The sequence below is a fragment of the Ursus maritimus genome, unplaced genomic scaffold (genome assembly GCF_017311325.1).
Source record: "Ursus maritimus isolate PB19 unplaced genomic scaffold, ASM1731132v1 scaffold_14, whole genome shotgun sequence".
NCBI classification, from domain to species: domain Eukaryota; kingdom Metazoa; phylum Chordata; class Mammalia; order Carnivora; family Ursidae; genus Ursus; species Ursus maritimus.
The window spans coordinates 50681210-50702071 of record NW_024423786.1 but is presented as its reverse complement, the minus strand read 5'-3'; the positions used below and the strand labels follow the sequence as shown (position 1 = coordinate 50702071).

General features: G+C 40.8%; 2 protein-coding genes across 2 annotated transcripts; both read right to left on the bottom strand.

The window, feature by feature from the left end:
• Positions 1–4964: 4964 nt before the first annotated feature.
• LOC103676355 (olfactory receptor 18-like) lies at positions 4965–5795 on the bottom strand. The gene has a single exon (XM_008705519.2). The coding sequence runs from the start codon at positions 5793–5795 to the stop codon at positions 4965–4967; it is 831 nt and encodes a 276-aa protein (XP_008703741.2).
• A 12459-nt stretch (positions 5796–18254) lies between these two features.
• Positions 18255–19550, bottom strand: LOC103676337 (putative gustatory receptor clone PTE01). The gene has a single exon (XM_008705495.2). It carries the CDS (start codon positions 19299–19301, stop codon positions 18309–18311), a length of 993 nt encoding a protein of 330 aa, XP_008703717.1. The 5' UTR covers positions 19302–19550; the 3' UTR covers positions 18255–18308.
• Between the last annotated feature and the right edge of the window lie 1312 nt (positions 19551–20862).

Here is a 20862-nt window from a genome sequence, read left to right as displayed (position 1 = left end):
AAAAAAAAAAAAAAAAAGAAAAGAAAGAAAGAAAAAGAATGGGTGGAAATCCTAAAATGTATCTGAGTTCATGCAACAAGATTACCTCCCTTTCTCTTTTTCTCTCTTTTAATTTTCATCTTTATGAAGATCTCCAGTAATTTTTAAATGTAGATTCTATTAAGTGGAAAATGATCGCTCTCTTAGAAAATCTGTGGCAGAGATACACACAAGCACTGTTTTATTTTTCATCTAGATCGATGAAATGTCATTGGAAGGAAGAGAAGCACCCAGTGCATGGAAGCCACGTTTTCTATGTTTCAAGAACCAAAGAAGGGTCTGTTCAATATTTAACAGAGATCGCTGTTTTTCTTGTAGCCTACTCTGTGCCAAGCAAAGTATAAGCTCTGGGAAATCAGAAATGAATGTGATTCAGTTGTTTCCCTCCAAACACTCAGTATTTACCTGCATACAGACAAAAAAAAAAAATGTTCTTTCAGGATCTAGGGAAAACTGAACCTTCTGATCACAGGATATTTTAGTTGGATAGATGGTGCTTAGCCTTGAAAATGACAATAACAACAACAACAAAAACAACAACAATAATACCTAAAATTTACCTTGTCCTTAATATATGCATCGATCACATATTTAGTCACGTGTTCAATGCTCATCTTAATTCTTACTCAGTGCAGTGGTATAAACTGGCTCAAAGACATTAAGAACTTGTCCAGCTGTCTTTCAGGATTGGTAATGCAGATAAAAGTTCATGAACTACATTGAAAATTTATCTCAGCGTCTGACACTTAGCGTTCCAAGGTAAAAGTTTGTAACATTGTGATTACTGATATCATTTCCATCATCACCATCATCATCACCTTCATGATCATTTGGAGAACTTAGGGGGCAGTTAAAAAGGACCTATTTCCTGTTCTGATGGGGAAGATGCCCAAGGGAAATAGAACTAGTGTGAGACAAAAATAGAAATCTAAATAAGACTTCTAGGATCCCGGGGTGCCTGGGTGGCACAGCGGTTAAGCGTCTGCCTTCGGCTCAGGGCGTGATCCCGGCGTTATGGGATCGAGCCCCACATCAGGCTCCTCTGCTATGAGCCTGCTTCTTCCTCTCCCACTCCCCCTGCTTGTGTTCCCTCTCTTGCTGGCTGTCTCTCTCTGTCAAATAAATAAATAAAATCTTTAAAAAAAAAAAAAGACTTCTAGGATCCCCACCAGAACCAACAACACTAGGTCTTTATAGGGCTGTGAGCTGAATCTTTGCTTTTTGGTCCCCTCCTGTCTGGCTATCCCAACTGTCCCGGTGGTCTTGATGAGGAGGAAACAATGCTCTGCCCGTCCCTCCAGCATTCAGTCACTCACACTGTACTTGCTACTCACCAGTCTGTACTATGTCTCTGCTAGAGCAGGTCTGAGAAATGCAGATCTGGCTGCCCCTCCCCTACCTGGAGCTGGATGAGGACAGAAGCTTTGTTTCCAGGAGCGGAAGGAAGACAGATGCAGGCATGGGTGTCCTGGAGCAGAGACCTCTGGGAGGAGGAGACACATGGATGGGGCTCACTGAACTGGGACTGGCAACTAAAAGGCTGGAAAGCACAGGCTGATTGTTTACAGTTGTTCGACCTTGAGGGATCAAAGCACATGACACATAATTAGCCAATTTGGTCCATGTTCTCCCAGTCTCTAAGGACTTGCTATTATTAATTGAAGAAGAAAAGGAGAAAAGTGAATGTAATGGGTGGGGGGCAGTATCTAGACCCCTCCTCTTCTCAGGAAGAAGCTGACTTCTACTCCTCATGTCTGACTTCCAAGTTACTTATCTCATCGTAAAATTCAGACACATTTTTTTTCAACTACAGAAAGAAACATATGACTTTTATATCTGTAAAGCCACTGACTTAATCAGGTAATTTAGAGAGAATTAGGTCTTCATACCAAGAATCTTATAGAATTTCTATCTTCTCAGTTAAAATTTATGTCTCTAAGGAGAACTATTTTTCTTTCTATTATTTTTTTATTTGACAGAGAGAGAGAGAGAGCACAAGCAGGGGGAGTGGCAGGCAGAGGGAGAGGGAGAAGCAGGCTCCCCGCTGAGCAGGGAGCCCAACACAGGGCTCCATCCCAGAACCCTGGGATCATGACCTGAGCCGAAGGCAGGCGCTTAACCTACTGAGCCACCCAGGCACCCCTCTATTTTTCTTTCTATAGTCATAGTTTGGGGTTGGGAATTTTATGCATCAGAGATGTATGTTTTTTGCTGTTTTGAAAGACAGCCCAGGTTTTATTTTTCTGTCCAGTAATGTATGTTATTATATGAGACAACTGTTCATTTTTATATTTTTATCTGGTGACTTGATCGTTTGCTTAAATACTTCAGGGGTTCTCAGAGATCCCTATGTTCAAAATGGGGACAAGGAATGTAGTCATCTCAAGGCCTGACTGGAAGACGAACTCGGAGCTTGATTTCTCATTAACTGATATGAAGAAAACGTCAGTATTTACCCAATTAAACTGGGTATGAAAGAAATTGTGCTAATTATGTGTATGTGCACAAATGGCAGAGGAAAATTTTAGAGAGCCCAAATGACCAAAGAGAGAAGGATTGGAGAAGAAGGTGTGAGTGTTTGTATGTTTTAGAATGCTCGAACAGGAGGAAAATCTAGTATTAAACTGAAGTCACTTTGTAGCAGGAAGAGCCGATCCAATACCAGGTTCATTGTTAGTGAAGTTGGCGGGCCATTTGGCTTAGTGTGAAGGCAGAGCAAATTAAACCAGTTATTAGACAATTTTTCTTTCTTTTTTATTTTATTTTATTTATTTATTTGACAGAGAGACAGCACAAGCATACTGCCTGCCACTCGGTCCCAGCACCCTGAGACCATGACCTGAGCTGAACGCAGACGCTTAAGTGACTGAGCCACCCAGGTGCCCCTAGACAGCTTTTCGAAAAGCCCAGATTGTTACCTCAGAAACTACATGTAGCATCTGTAAAGGAGAGGTTGATGTGTACGTGGTTCCTGGGCGTGTAGCAGAAGACAGAAGGACCCACAGACATATTGATCATGATAGAAGACAAGGAAGCATGCTGACAAAGTCGGATCCTAAGGAGGTGGTTCCTAGTGAAAGAAAAGATCACCCCTTTGCTGAGGACATGGTCCTTTGCTATCCTTGAGTAACGAAAATGAAGATAGAGTTAAATTTATCCATAATGACTTAGGTGACTTAACAATCTATTGGCACAATTAGAACCACACAGCCACTGGAAATATCACCACTACTTGAAACCTCAGGTGTATACCCTCGGCCAAGATATATCATTACAACCACCTTTTTATCCTGAGCTCACGATGCAATCTCCCCATTGCATCTCACAATGTAGTTTTATTCCCAATACTGATTGATCAGTCAGAGTTCAATCAAGAAAAGAGAAACCACTCTAGTTATTTTAATGAAGGTAGTTTTAGTATAGGTATGATTAAATACTTTTGTGAAAGGCACAAAAGGAAAAATATGGTAACAGACCCATAGCTGCAGGATATAGTGGTAACACCATGGCTAAGAGGTATAGGGAATTGATTGGGCATTAGTGCATGTGATTGTTATTACCATTATTAGAAGAACTTAAAGAGAAGCCAGATGAAAAATCAGAGCAGTGGTTTAAAGATTCCCAGCCCCTACCACAGCATCACAACTTAAAGTATAGAAGGGTAAGTTTGGAGCAGAAAACAATAGCTTAATATCCAGCACAGTGAACCAGCTGTAGAGTGTGGCGTGAGAAGATATGTAAAAAATATTACCAAGAATATGAGGGGGATTGGGGCGCCTGGGTGGCACAGCAGTTAAGCGTCTGCCTTCAGCTCAGGGCATGATCCCGGTGGTCTGGGATCGAGCCCCACATCAGGCTCCTCCGCTATGAGCCTGCTTCTTCCTCTCCCACTCCCCCTGCTTGTGTTCCCTCTCTCGCTGTCTGTCTCTATCTCTGTCGAATCAATAAATAAAATCTTTAAAAAAAAAAAAGAATATGAGGGGGAAAATCACATTGGCTATTGCTATGGAAAACTCTTTCATATCTCCTCCTTTCTGATCTCTGATCACTTTGAGATGTTCAGGGTCTGATCATGAACAATAAAGGACCCAACATATGCAAGTCATCTTTGAATGAAGTGTCTGACAAAATTCAACAGTCCTCCACCTTATCTGCACATTAGACCAACCTGGGGTGCTGTTAAAAAACTGTTCATGGGGGCGCCTGGGTAGCGCAGTCGTTAAGCGTCTGCCTTCGGCTCAGGGCGTGATCCTGGTGTACTGGGATCGAGTCCCGCATTGGGCTCCTCGGCTGGGAGCCTGCTTCTTCCTCTCCCTCTCCCCCTGCTTGTGTTCCCTCTCTCGCTGGCTGTCTCTCTGTCACATAAATAAATAAAATCTTTAAAAAAAAAAAACTGTTCATGGTCTTTTTATTCTCCAGTCCAATTGAATCTTAATCTGTGGTGGTGGGACTAAGGCATGAGGATTTTTAAAGCGTATCAGATGCTTCAAACATGAAGCCAAGATTGAGGACCAGTGACATACATTCTTTCATACAACCTGCTTCAATAGATTTGATCAAAGCCATAGTTTTATGGGAAATAGACATGACAGTGAAAATGGATGAGAACTGTGTATATATTTTAAAAGAGAGTGGTGAATTTCTACAGGATGCCTGGGTCATGGGTGATAAATACCAAAGATTACACAGGTTTAATAAGATTCAATTTGTGCAGTGATTTTGACATACACAGGGTCCCAGAATACTCCCTTAATTCTATCAAAGATGTGCCAAGATAAGCAATATTTAGATATGACAAATCAGGAGGAATGGAAACCATGAGCTACAAAAAATATGTGACCAAAGAGGCATGCTTGCCAATCCCATATGTTTGGTTTTACAACCATTTCTAATCAACAGACCAAAAAAAAGTCCAAGTATTAAGACTAGGTTGTTCTGTTGAGGAGCCTCTGCAAAGCCCTCTTGATGTCCGTGTTCCTCAGGCTGTAGATGAAGGGATTCAGCATGGGAACAACCACAGCATACATCACTGAGGCCACAGCACCCTTCCCAGGAGAATGTGAGACAGTCGAACTGAGGTACACCCCAAGGCCTGTCCCATAAAATAAGCAAACAACTGACAGGTGGGAGCCACAGGTGGAGAAGGCTTTGTACTTCCCACCTGCGGATGGGACTCTCAGAATGGAGGAAACAATTCGTGTATAAGAGAAAAGGATCCCTGAGACTGGAATACCACCAAAGATGGCACCAAGAAAATACATGAATATTTTATCGGCGGAAGTATCATTACAGGAAAGCTTGAGAAACTGGGGAGGGTCACAGAAGAAATGAGGAATTTCCACATTTCTGCAAAAGGTAAGTTGTGACATCATGAGGCAGTGCAGCTGAGAGTCCAGAAGGCTGATCAAAAAAGATACCAGAATCAACAGGCTACAGAGGCGGGGGTTCATGATGACTGGGTAGTGCAGAGGATAACAAATAGCTACAAACCGATCATAGGCCATCACGGTTAAGAGTACGCTGTCCAAACAACCAAAAAGATTTAAAAAAGACAACTGAATCAGGCAGCCCATGTGGGAGATGACTCTGTTATGAGTTTCAATGTTCACAATCATCTTCGGGACTGTGGTAGAAGTGAAACCGATGTCAGCCAGGGACAGGATGGAAAGGAACAAGTACATGGGGGTGTGAAGGCGGGAGTCAGAGCTGACAGCCAGGATGATCAGTAGATTCCCCAGCATGGTGACCAGATACATGGACAGGAACAGGCTGAAGATTACAGGCTGCAGTTCTGGATCATCTGAGAATCCCAGGAGGAGAAATTCCAAGACACCTGTTAGATTCTGGAGCTCCACATAGCACAGACAGCTTTTAGGAAATAAATGAGAGTTTATTTATTTTTAAAGATAGTATTTATTTATTCGAGGGAGACAGAAAGCATGAGAGGGGGGAGAGTCAGAGGGAGAAGCAGACTCCCTGCTGAGCAGGGAGCCTCACGTGGGACTCGATCTCGGGACTCCAGAATCATGACCTGAGCCAAAGGCAGTCGCTTAACCAACTGAGCCACTCAGGCACCCAAAATGAGAGTTTAAATAAAGGAAACAAGTATACAGGTATCCATCAGTGTGTCTGTATTTTGGGTTCAAGCAATTCATAAATAAAGTATTCACACTTGAGGAAAATCTAGTAAAATTTCTCAGTCGTTGCAACACATTCTTCCTAGAACTCTTTTCTCATTGTCTTTTGCTCCATACACCATTTCTATGTGCATTCACTTTGAAAACACTGGGCTAAAGAAATTAGAAGGGCAAGAATACTTAGAGATTTAAAAATCCATAAACACACTAACAAGTCAGTCCCCTTCTTTAAAGGAAATAAAAGGAATAAGAAATATCTTTCTCCCTTAAAAATTGTTCTAATATAAGGACACTAATAAGCAGTCAAAAGTATTTTATTTTATCTAAATGCAGAGAAATTAATTGTCTTGATTTGAACTATTTATAAACACCCTATAAGATCTATGTAATAAAGTGTCTGACCCATTTTTTCGTGTGATATTTGATTGCTGAGTTTAAGACATATTGCTCTCTTTAGCCCATCTGCACAACATCTGGGCTAGGTGATAAGAAAGCCTAGGTCCTCCAGTTATAAGACAAATAAGTTCTGGGGATGTGATGTACAGCATGGTAACCATAGTTAATAATACCGTGTTTCATATTTGAAAGCTGCTAAGAGTAGATCTTAAAAGTTCTCATTGCAAGAAAAAAAGTTTTGCAACTAGGTATGGTGATGGATGTTAACTAGATTTGTGGTGATCATTTTGCCATATGTTTAAATTTTGAATCATTATGTTGTACACCTAATGTTATATGTCAATTATATCTCAATTCAAAAAAAAAAAAAAGCAAGGAAGCAAGCAAGCCTGGATTCTCTGTCCTTTGGTGACATACCTCATAAGTACATAGGGAGGAACTCCCACTCTGAACTCACATTGTAACCACAATAAAAAAAAAATTAAAAACCCAAGTCATCCACTTTTCTTGAACTCTTGTGCCATTTCAGACCAGTGTAGAAGGTCTGCTATGCTCTCTCTAGGTAGAGAGGTCTTCATATGAAGAATAAAACTTTTTATACCTTCTTGGATGTGTGGCATTATCAGCCTCCACATGCAAGCCAAATTTTGAATAGGAGTCCATCCTATTTCTGCAGAGTGTTCTATTTGATGCAGCGAGTGGGGCACGAGACAATAACCACCACCATACAAGGTCCTTCTTCTCTTGCTCTGGCTTGCTCACTGGCTCTGCTGTCTGCTGTGAGCATGAAGCATGCACTCCAGACTGGACTGCACCGTGATGCATTTCATAAGCCCTTCCAATCCTTTCTTACAGATCTAAATGACCTAATTTGGAAGTTTCAATAATTACTTGGCTGTTAGAGACAAGACAGTGAGATTGGGTCTTTTCTTAATATGGCCCTGGGCCTTGTGTCTTGGCCCAGACCTATCCATAGGTCTCTGAATGAAGCTGTGACTGACACTGGAGTCAGGGAAAGTCTCTTACCCTGATTGGTGGTGTGTTTCAACCAGGCATTGGCCTGGCCTCTAAAGGTGTTCAGAGTATACCCTGTGCAAGATCTAGGTCCATTGGGTGGTTGCTCATGGAAGAATGTCATTGGAGAGGAGAGAGAGGGAGAAGGGAAGTGAGAAGGAGAGGGAGGGAAGGAGAAGGAGAAGAAAAGCTGTCGTGTGTGTCATGCTGAGGTCAGCATTCCTAAAAATAGGTTGGGACCTTTCAGTACCTCTGCTGCTCCTGTCGCCTACACCTTTGTTGCAACAAAGATCCAGATCCTCAGGGTTATAGGGAGAAACATCCATAGCACCCCTGTATTACAGTAAAGGGGTTAATTCAAACCTGATTTAAGCACAGGGTATATAAACCCTATGAAACAATTATCATCATGGAGGAGGTCCCTCACCCTGAAGATACTAGCTTGAGGCTCTCTGGAGAAAGAGATTTACAAATATGAGGAGGATAGAGAGGACCTTCCTTGAAATATACCCAGTGATAAAAAATAAAGAAAGAAAAAAGGAAAAGAAATTAAGAGAAAGAAAGACACTTGCATATGGGGGAGGAAACAAAAAACTGAAACAGGTATATAATTTGACCCAGTTAGAAGTCTGAAATGTATTAGAAGAATTTATGGAACAAAAAATAGAAAAGTGTTTTACATCTCTTCAACGTTGATTCTGAATTAACTTTAATATCTGCTGAAATGCACCAATTGGCAGACCTCCATGTTCTCAATCACTACTGCGGCTCAAATTACAGTGATAGCTGGGGATCCCATTAAATTTAAACAAGGTGCCCTCTAGAATCTTTGGGAGGTTCTTGAACATAAGAACAGAGAACAAACATGTTCTCACCTTCACCACTGAAACTATTACCTTGCCTTCAAAGATCCCATAGTGGGCATGGACACTCCCTACCTAATAAGGGATAAATTAAAATTGAATTAAGTCTTTGGCACTGTATAGGAAAAACCTACCCAGTTTTTCACCTCCTGTGTTTCTCCTTGACTTTTTTTTTTTTAAAGATTTTATTTATTTATTCGACAGGATAGAGACAGCCAGCGAGAGAGGGAACACAAGCAGGGGGAGTGGGAGAGGAAGAAGCAGGCTTACAGCAGAGGAGCCTGATGTGGGGCTCGATCCCACAACGCCGGGATCACGCCCTGAGCCGAAGGCAGACACCCAACCGCTGTGCCACCCAGGTGCCCCTCTCCTTGACTTTTACACAGAATACTTCACTTCTGAAACTTCTGATCAGCAAATGTGTGGGGTTTTCCTCCCATACTAAGCAGTTGTCTACATCAGCTGAATGTCCTACAATTTAACTCAATTCTGACACTATCCGCCTGGAGCATCAAATCCCACAGGATATCTCACAAGGCTGCTCCCACCCCACTTCACATGCCAATCGCAAGTAGTAGGTCCCTCCTGTTCTATCCAACTTCTGTCCAATTTGGCTACAAAACTGAAGGTTCCCATGGCCCCTTCTTCAGGGTTCGATTAATTTGATTTGTCACTCTGGAAGAGTGCTTGGAGGGAAACCACTGAATCTCATTCATCATTCATACAGGACATCCTTGGAAGAAATGAAAGCTCAGGCAAGAAATCCCCAGTATATGAAAGCCATATTGACTACATTGGGTTCGTGTGAACTAACAAAGGGTAATCAATACGTCATATATAATATATAATTAATGTATATAAACAGATATGTATTAGTTGCTTACACTGTGCCAACCACAGTGTAGGTACTGAGGAATCAGAAATGAATGAGGCTCAGTTGTCTCCCTGCTGGCATTCTGCCTGGAGTGACCTAGAAAGAGAAAGGAAAGGTAGGTTGAGTCATTGGTTGCTTTGGGGAGGGTTGTTTTAATATTTTATTTATAATAAAATAAAAAATTTTACTACACCAAATTTTACTATACTACCCCCAAAATACTTTAATTTCACTAATACACAAAATTGAGATTATTTTACATTCTCTTCTGTACATCTTCAAAATCTGGTATTTCATACTGACAGAGCATCTCAATTTGGACCTCCCACATTTCAAGGGCTCATTAGCCATGTGAAACTAAATGGTATGGAAAGACATTGCCCGCACCCTGTGCCTTGTGAATAGAGTCTTGCTACTCAGATCCAAACCTGACTTCACCCCTTTTTACCCCAGGACCTGGTAAAAATTAAATAAGAATGCTGTGCTCTTTTCCTCAACTGTGCTCCTCTATCTCGGGGGTGATTGTGCAAATGAAAATTAAAAGCTACGTAGCATCAGAGCCTGGCACAAGGAAACCCTCAATAAAATCTTATAGTATGGTTTACTCTCCTCATCACCATCATGATCACCATCATCACATTCATGATTATTTTGGAGTGCTTAGGGAACAGTTTGGAGAGATCTGTCTCCTGCTCTCATGTGAGTGATGCCTGTGGAAGCTAGAAATGGTGTTGGAGGAGAGCAGAATTCTGAATGAGAGTTCTGAAATCCCCAACAGGAAAAAGAACGTAAACTTCATGGATCTCTGAGCTGGAACTTTGCATATCGCTGCCCTCCCATCTGGCCAGCCCCAGCTCATCTAGTTGTTGAGGAAACAGTTCCCGGCAGTCCCTCTTCCATCCACCATCTCCCTGGGCACTCACTGGTCTGTGCTGTACCTCTGTTGAGTCATGACTAGGAGTTCAGATTCACTCCCCCTTCCTTCCTGGTGAATGATGCTGGCTGAAGCTTTGTCTTCAGGACTGGCAGGAAGACAGACTCAGGCATGAATCCTGTTATGCGGATGATGACTATGGGAGGAGAAGACAGTATGCAGTCTAATGGTCCTGGTACCCATGAAGGCTGGAGACATTGGTTAATTATTTATTCCTGTATGACCTTGAGAGCTCAATGCCCAGAGCTCATAATTAGCAAAATTGGTCCATGTCATCCCAATCTCTGAGGACTTCCTAGTAACAGAAGAAGAAAAGAAGAAAAGTGAGTTTATTTAGAAGGGTCTGGGCCCTTCCTCTTCTCAGGAGAAAGTTCACCTGCACACTTTGCTTCTGACTTCCAATTTCAAGAATCTTAGCATAAAGTACAGACTCCTTTTTTTCAATTTAATTTATGACTTTTTGACTTTGACATCTGCAAATCCATTATGTCGACCATGTAAATCAGGGAGAATTCGGTCTTCTATACCAGGAATCAGAAACTATTTTCATCTTCTCAGTTAGGATTTATGTCTCTAAGAGGAACTTCCGATTTCCCTTTTTTACGTTTTTTTTCCCTTACTTAAATGACAGCCCAAGTCCTAGTTTTTCTTTCGTTGATGTATGTATGTATTTAGAATATTATTAATTTTTATATGCTTATTTATAACTTGCTACTTTTCTTAAATAAACAAGAGTATCTAACAAGATTGCAGTCAATGTGTCAGCCAGAGCTACGCTCCTCTCAAAGTTTGACCGAGAGGAGACCTCTGTTCAAGCCCACTCACATAGATGTTGGAAGGATGGAATCCCTTGTGGGTGTTGGCCAGAGGTATTCTTTAGTTCTCAGCCACATGGGTCTTTCATGGGGAAGCTCACACATGGCAGTTGGCTTCCATCAGAATAGGCAGACAGGTGATAGAGAAACAACAGACTGGAAGATAAAAGTTAGAGTCTTTTTGTACCCTAATCTCAGAAGTGACATCCCATCAGTTTTGCCATGTTGTGTTGGTTGGAAGCAAGTCACTAGCTCAGGACACACTTAAGGGGATGAGTCTCCACAATGCCATAAATATAGGAGGTGGAGGTCATTGGGAGCATTAAAATCTGCCCACCATACGAGCCTCACCCTTTACCAGGACGTTGGTCTCTAAACAACACAAGACTCTGGAGATGTCTCTCCTTCCCAACACGGTCCACAACCCATCATGCTAAAAGGCTCTCAACAAATTTCCCCTGCAGAAGATCTGACATGTGGGCAGAAATTGCCTCTGATTTGGTATTTCTGCAGATCCCACCATGTTGCTTTAGCACATGTAGTCAGAAGAAGCTGATGCAATTTCTCTTCTATCACCAGGGTCCCTCCATTGACATCCCACCAAGATGTAGCCATTCTGTGCTGAAATTCAACAAATGTCCCCAGTGGTTTCTGATTTCTGTACAACGAGAATTCATTTTCCCCAGAATGTATTTTCTTTAGATTACTTTGTGTTCACAGATCCTAATGTTTAAATAAATGTGATTTGGGCCTGTGGGTTTTTTTTTTCTGGTTGACAAAATAAATTGTATGTAAATGATGGTCTCTTGCAACCTGCCACATCTTACCCACGTGGTTCTCCTGGCTCAGAGGATTCTTGATGAGTAACTCAGAGATTGAGCTGTCATTATCTGATGCAAAGAAAGATCAATTAAACCAAGATGGTGAAGAAGGCAACCTCGGCCTCTGTCCCTCCCACCCCCAGAGATCAATGATTAGCTATCCATGCACAAAAATAGCTCTGGAAGATCTCAGAAGTCGACTTAAGAAACTTCTGCAAACAGCAGAACAAAATACCTGGGAATAACCACACAAAAGGGAAGGAAGAACAGCTTTATTTTGCCTGCATCATTCCATCTCCCCAGTTAGGACTGCTTAGCACCAAGAGGGAACTCCCCAGCTAGAAGAGTTCCCCTCAACAGGAAGGGGAGAGTGGGGCAAGTAACCAGCTTGCCCAGCCTTTCAGTGCACTGCACAAAGGGCTTGCTTCGGTTTTTTTTTTTTTAATAATTTTTTATTATGTTATGTTAGCCACCATACAGTATATCCTTAGTTTTTGATGTAAAGTTCCATGATTCATTATTTGTGTATAACACCCAGTGCACCATGCAATATGTGCCCTCCTTAATACCCATCACCAGCCTATCCCAATCCCCCACCCATCTCCCCTCTGAAGCCCTCAGTTTGTTTCCCAGAGTCCAGAGTCTCTCATGGTTCATTCCCCCTTCTGTTTACCCCCCCTTCATTCTTCCCTTCCTTCTCCTACTGATATTCCTGCTATTTCTTATGTTCCATAAATGAGTGAAACCATAGGATAATTGTCTTTCTCTGCTTGACTTATTTCACTTAGCATAATCTCCTCCAGTCCCATCCATGTTGCTGGGTAATCGTTCTTTCTGATGCTTCAGTTTTAATGCATGCACAGAATGGCAAAGCTTGCACATATAGATACAGTTAGAAACAAGGAAGAAGTGTAAGGACTACCAATATCAGCCACAAGTGGGTATAGTACTGACATAAATATAGATAACCAATGGTACAGAGTCAAGGACCCAGAAATAAACCCCTGCATATACAGTCAACTAATATCTGACAAGGGAGCCAAGAACACTCAATGGGGAAAGGATATTCTTTTCAAAAAATAGTGTTGGGAAAACTAGATTACCACATTCAGAGGAATAAAATTAGACCCTTATTTTACACCACTCACAAAAATGAACTTAAATGGATTAAAGACCTAAACATAGCGGGGCGCCTGGGTGGCACAGCGGTTAAGCGTCTGCCTTCAGCTCAGGGCGTGATCCCGGCGTTACGGGATCAAGCCCCACATCAGGCTCTTCCACTATGAGCCTGCTTCTTCCTCTCCGACTCCCCCTGCTTGTGTTCCCTCTCTCGCTGGCTGTCTCTATCTCTGTCGAATAAATAAATAAAATCTTTAAAAAAAAAGACCTAAACATAAGACCTGAAAACATAAAACTCCTAGAAGAAAACATAGGGGAAAAACTCCTTCACATTGGTCTGGCAGCAATTTCCTGGACAGGACACTAAAAGCACAAGCAACAAAAGCAAAAATAAAGAAGTGGGACCACATCAAACTAAAAAGCTTCTGCATAGCAAAAGAAACAAAAAAAAAAAAATGAAGAAGCAACCACAGAATGAGAGAATGGGAGGACATATTTGGAAATCTTACATCTGATAAAAAGTTAATATCCAAAATATATAAAGAACACATAACTCAATGACAAAAATAAAATAAAAAAATTAAAATGGGCAGAGGAGCTAAGTAGGCAGTTTTCCAAAGTAGGCTAACAGATGACCAACAGTTACATGAAAGGTGTTTGACATCACTCATCATCAGGGAAATGCAAAGCAAAACCACACTGAGATATCAACTCATACCTGTTAGAATGACTATCTTCAAAGACACATAAAACAAATGTTGGCAAGAATGTGGAGAAAAGGGAACCCTTGTGTACTGTTGTGGGAATGTACATCAGTATGAACATTATGGAAAACAGCATGTAGTTGTCTCAAAATATTAAAAATAGAACTACCATATGACCCAACAATCTCACTTCTTGGCATATATCTAAAGGAAGTGAAAACAGGGTGTCAAAGAGTTATCTGTGCTCCCATGTTCACTACAGCATTATTCACATTATCCAAAATATAAAAACAATCCAAGTGTCTGTCAACAGACGAATGGATAAAGAAGATGGGATATATATATATATATATATATACACACACACACAATGGAATATTATTTAGCTATAAGAAAGAAGCAAATTCTGCCATTTGCAACAGAGATAGACGTTGAGGGCATTATGCTAAGTGAAATAAGTCTGAGAAAGACAAATACTGCATGATATCTCTTATATGTGGCATCAAAAACAGCCAAAATCATAGAAACAAAAAGTAAAAAAGTAGTTATCAGGGGTCGGGGTGAAGTAAGGATATGTTGGTTAAAGGGTACAAACTTCCAGTTATAAGAGAAACAAGTTCTGGGAATCCAACGTACAGCATGGTGATTGTAGTTAACGATACCGTAGTATATATTTAAAAGTTGCTAAGAAAGTAGATCTTAAATGTTCTCACCACAAAAAAAGAAATGGTAATTATGCGACATAATGGAAGTGTTAGCTAACTCTATGGTGGCAATCGCTTTGCAATATATCAGTGTACCAAATCAACACATTGTACATCTTAAACGTACGCAATGTTGCATATCAATTATAGCTCAATAGGGGCGCCTGGGTGGCACAGCGGTTAAGCGTCTGCCTTCGGCTCAGGGCGTGATCCCGGCGTTATGGGATCGAGCCCCCCATCGGGCTCCTCCGCTATGAGCCTGCTTCTTCCTCTCCCACTCCCCCTGCTTGTGTTCCCTCTCGCTGGCTGTCTCTATCTCTGTCAAATAAATAAATAAAATCTTTAAAAAAAATTATAGCTCAATAAAGTTGAAATAAGAAATATATCAACCACAGAGTAGATGATGATGATAAGGATATCCATATTTACTTAGTTCTTGCCATGTGCATATTGTCTGTTTAATCCTAGAGTACTTTCAGATAAGTATCACTTAAAATGAAGGATTAGAGGCCACAAAAGTTATAAAGAAATATATCCCAGTGCACTCAGCTAATGCATTAGAAGAGCTGATGTTGCAAATCGAATTTTGGCCTACAGAGCCCATATGTTCAGACTATACACTGGCCTGTTAACATATTGATTATGACAGTTTGCCTTCATTGATCTCCTACTACACACTAAATCATTTTATATTCAGCACATTCGGTGATATCTTCTCAACCAGACTTTCATTTAAGTGCTCTTGTTGTCATAACTCTATAGATGAGAAATTTAAATAGAAATAGGTTATAGGGGCGCCTGGGTGGCACAGTCGTTAAGCGTCTGCCTTCAGCTCAGGGCATGATCCCGGTGTTCCTGGATCGAGTCCCATATCAGGCTCCTCCACTGGGAGCCTGCTTCTTCCTCTCCCACTCTTCCTGCTTGTGTTCCCTCTCTCGCTAGCTGTCTCTCTGTCACATAAATAAATAAAAATCTTTAATAAAAAAAAGAAAGAAATAGGTTATAATATTTGGGCAGTGGAGTATTTTCTTATCCCACATTTTTTCTACTATCTCTGTTTTCTACTCTAATTGAGAATTGTCACACCACATTCGATGGCTGTGTGAATCTTCTAGTCTTTTCCTATGCACTCTTCCAAATCTAAATCTAAAAACAAACAAACAAAAACCAAAGCGCTACCTCTGAGTAGAGTCTACCATTTGACATCAAATGGCAACATAACTTTCCCACTTAACAAGGTTCTTTGGCTATCACTTAGGTTTGCATAAATGGATATGCAAATATAGAAATGTAGTGATTTTTATTGGATGGTAACCTCCTGCTAACTGTTTTGGCTTCATCATCTGTCAATTTCATGCCCTTCTTCAATATCAAAGTTCCTTATCAATGTAGTTGGTAGGTGATTTACCTCAGAGGTAAAAGGCCGAGTAAATTAAACTAGTTGTTGGACAGGTTTTCAGAAAACCAAGATTATTACCAAAAAACTATGTATGACATTTCTAAAGAAAGATGGATACTCATGTTGAAGAACCAAATGGAGCCCAAAGACTGATTTATCAATGACAGAAGACAAGGAAGCATGGTAGCAAAGTGGAGTCCTAAACAGGCCATTACTAGAGAAAGAAAAGAGCTCACCTTTGCTGACAACATAAACCTTTGCTGCTGAGGATTTTTTTAAAAAAATGAAGACAAAGTACAATTTATTTATGATGAAATTTGTGACTTAGTAATCCTCAGATACCGTTAGAGCCACCCATCTACTGGAAATATGATACCAGTACTTAGATCTCAGTTGTACACTCCTAACAAAGATATTATTTTAAAACCACCTTAATTTTATGAGCTCATTTTGCAATATTCCAACTGCACACAACTCCCATAACACACATTTCTCCTCATGTTATAATTTAACATTCAGGGTTCAGTCAAGAAAAAAGATATCAGCGGCACGTGGGTGGCTTAGGTGGTTAAACATCTGACTCTTGTCTTCAGTTCAGGTCATGATCTCAGGGTCATGGGATCAAGCACCCAGTTGGGCTCCATTCTCAGTATGGAGTCTGCTTAACATTCTCTCCCTCTCCCCCTACCCCTCCCCCACTCACATTCTCTCTCTCTCTCTCTCAAATAAATAAATAGAAAAAAGAAATCAAGCTAATTATTTTAATAAAAAGAATTGAGTGTGGTAGTTGGTTAAACAGCTACTGCAGGACAAAGCAAAAAATGGAACAATGTGGTGAGAGACAAGCCAATAAACACCAAGGGCTTAGGGGTTTAGAGGGAGTGGTGAACTTTACTTAATTTTAGGCTGTAAAGACACTTGCTGACCATTATTAAAAATATGTAACAGGGGGGAACCTGGGTGGCACAGCGGTTAAGCGTCTGCCTTCAGCTCAGGGCGTGATCCCAGCGTTGTGGGATCGAGCCCCACATCAGGCTCCTCCACTATGAGCCTGCGTCTTCCTCTCCCACTCCCCCTGCTTGTGTTCCCTCTCTTGCTGGCTGTTCCTATCTCTGTCAAATGAATAAAATCTTTAAAAAAAAATATGTAACAGGGGCACCTGGGTGGCGCAGTCGTTAAGCGTCTGCCTTCGGCTCAGGGCGTGATCCCAGCGTTGTGGGATCGAGCCCCACATCAGGCTCCTCCACTATGAGCCTGCTTCTTCCTCTCCCACTCCCCCTGCTTGTGTTCCCTCTCTCGCTGGCTGTCTCTGTCAAATAAATAAATAAAATCTTAAAAAAATAAAATAAAATAAAAATAAAAATATGTAACAACTCTTAACTATAGAGAACAAACAGGGTTACTGGAGAGGAGGTGAACAGGAGGATGGGTTAAATGGGTAATACGTATTAAGGAGGGCACTTGGGATGAGCATGGGGTGTTGTATGTAAGTGATGAATCACTAAATTTCACAACTAAAAATAATATTATACTGTATGTTAACTAACTGGAATTTAAGTAAAAATTTGAAGAAAGTATAGAAGGGTGAGTTTGGAGCAGAGAGACTTAACCAGCACAATGAGAAGCTTATAAGAACAATGTTGAAGAGCAATGTATTTGAAGAAAACATTTGAAGAACGATGTATTTGAAGAAAACATTTAAAAAAAAAACATCGCTTGGAGCTACAACAGGTTTTTTCATAACTTGATCTCTTTAGGGACTCACAACTAAACCATCTTGGGTGTTTTTTAAAAATCCTCATACCTAGACACACACCTGTTCAACTAAATCAGAATCTCTGGTGATGAGACTCAGTCATCATTATTTACAAGACTCCTCAGGAGATTCTAACAAAATCCATGGTTAAGGACCAGTAAACAGCATCCTTAGACATTACCTGAATAAACAGCTTTGACAGATGCAAAATTTGTATGGAAAATACACAGAAACCATGGAAAAGGAAATAACTGTTAGGTATGTGAAAAGAAAGTTGTAAGGGCACCTAGGTGGCTCAGTTGGTTAGCCACCCAACTCTTGGTCTCAGGTCAGGTCATGGTCTCAGGATCGTGGGATTGAGCCTCGTGACAGGCTCCAAGCTCAGTGGGGAGTCTGCTTGATATTCTCTCCCTGTGCCCCTCCTTCCCCTCTCAAATAAGTAAATAAATCATTCAAAAAGAGAGTGAGTTCTACATTTCACCTGGATACCAGGGTCCAGGTGAGGAGAACTTCATGCATTCGTTATGATGTATAAAGCATCCCAGAATACTCTCCCAATCCAATTAAAAACAAATTTAAAAAGTAATATTCATATATGAAACAGGAAGAGGAGTGAAAACCATGAGACTGAAAAAATAATGTGACCAAGAAAGCAGTATTTCCTGGTCTATATGTTTGGTTTTGCCAATTTTTTTCAACCCACACTTCAAAAAGGATTGCACACATACTGAGATTAGCCTGTTCTTCTAAGGAACCTCCATAGGGCACTCTTGATGTCCCTGTTCCTTAGGCTGTAAATGAAGGGGTTCAGCATGGGAGTGACCACAGTATACACCACTGAGGCCACCATATCCTTCCTGGGGGAAGGCAATAATGCTGATCCAAGGTACACTCCAATAGCAGTTCCATAAAACAAGCAAACAACTGACAGGTGGGAGCCACAGGTGGAGAAGGCTTTGTACTTCCCACCTGCGGATGAGACTCTCAGAATGGAGGAAACAATTTTATAGTAAGAGAAAAAGATCCCTGAGATAGGAAGAAAGCCAGAGATGGCACCCACAAAATACATGACTATGTTATTGGTGAAAGTGCCAGAACAGGCAAGGCTGAGGAGTTGAGAAGGGTCGCAGAAAAAATTAGAAATTTCCATATCCTTGAAGCAGGTAAGTTGTAACACAGTCAAATTGTGCACCTGGGAGTCCAAAAGGCTAACAAAAACAGACAACAAAACCAACAAGCCACAGAGGCGGGGGTTCATTATGACTGAGTAGTGTAGAGGGTGACAGATGGCCACAAACCGGTCATATGCCATTGCAGTCAGAAGCATACTGTCCATACATCCAAAAAGGATCAAAAAAGACATCTGAGTCAGGCAACCCACATAGGAGATGGCTCTGCTCTGAGTTTGGATGCCCACGATCATCTTGGGGATGGTGGTGGAGGTGAAACCAATGTCAGCCAAGGACAGATTGGAGAGGAAGAAGTACATGGGGGTGTGGAGGTGGGAGTCACAGCTGACGGCCAGGATGATGAGCAGGTTCCCCAGCACGGTAACCAGGTACATGGACAGGAACAGCCCAAAGAGAAGGGGCTGCAGTTCTGGATCGTCGGAGAGTCCCGTGAGGAAGAATTCTGAGACACTCGTGAGATTTTGTTGTTCTATGTGGCTTGGACACCTTTTGAAAAAGAAAAGGGGGTTGGAAAAGTGAATCAAGTAAATGGGCATCCAGCACTGTGACCCTGTTGTGTATTCAAGCAGTTCACAAATAAAATATTCATACTTGCGGTCATACACCCTAGTGCCTTCAGCAATATTTCTCAGTGTGACACATCCTATTTCTTAGAACTTATTTCCTCATTGGTTTCTGCTTTATTCATCTCTTTCTATACACATTACCTTAGAGAAACTCTTCCTGACGGTTATCAGAGAATCAAGAATGTAAGAGATAACAAATCCATGATCATAGTAAATACAACCTTCTTCTTTAAGAGAAACCATAAAATTAGAAATACCCTTCCTCCTTTAAGGAAAAAAAAAACATTCTAATTTAAAGAAATTTTGAAGCAGTTAAAAATATCTTATTTTATTCAAATGCAATGCTAGATATTCTCTTCATTTAGAGTATTTATAAATACTCCGTGAAAGGCAGAACTGTGCAACCTGGATTCTAAATTAGAGTTGAATGTTCAAAATTTAAAAATATTTTTTGTATTAGCTATCTTCATGGGTTTTATCAACCTTTGATTTTCTTTCTTCTCTCCTTCATGGAAATAAGTTATGACCCAATGCTGGCTGTCTTTTAAAAGTTATTTAGTACATAATTCCTACCATTGGCTTTGGCAGACTTCAAGTTTTGATAAATATGGTTTAGTTAAGTGCACATTATCATACAACATTGATGACTATGAAGATAGTTTCTTCTTTGTTTCTGTGAACAATGGAAAGTTCTATCCAGTATTTAACAGATTTAAAAAATTCTGATGCCTTCTCTGTGCCAAAAGGCATAGGCTCTGGGGATTCAGAAATAAATGAGACTCAGTTGTTTCCCTCCATATGCTAAAGACGTACTTGTATAAACAAAAGTGAAATGTCCTGTTAGAGTTGTAGGGAAATCACAACTTCAGGTCACCAGATATTTAAGTCCAGTGACATGAAAATTAGCTTTATCATTATTAGTAATAAAATATCTAAAATTTAATTTGTGCTTGGGGTTCCTGAGTGGCTCAGTCGGTTAAGCATCTGCCTTTGGCTCAGGTCATGATCTCAGGATCGATCCCCGCATGGGTCTCCCTGTTCAGCGAAGAGTCTGCTTCTCCCTCTCCCTCTGCCCCTCCCCCTGCTTGTCCTCTCTCTCTCTGTCTCAAATAAATAAATAAAATCTTAAAAAATTTTAATTTGCCCTTACTTTATGCATTCATCACATATTTATTGCATAGAAGGCATCTGTTATTTGTTTAATCCTTATTCAGTTGAGCTGTATCAACTAGGAATCAACTTAGATGACAACCCTAATTCTCAGAGATACCAAGAATTCGCCCCATAGCACACTAATAATAAATGGAGCAGACAGGATTTAAAATTAAATTGTCATTCTCTGAGTCCCATTAACTTCCTTGTTTCCAGAATTTCTGAAAGTTTTAAGCAGAGACACAGAAGTTTTAACTACAGGCACATCTGAGATACATTTTTAACTGTTTTCAGTTTCCTGAGTAGAAACGGACCCCAAGACTGACTTTATGTCTCCCTTTGTGATTGAGTAGGCTGATTATAAGAATAGGGGAGGTGG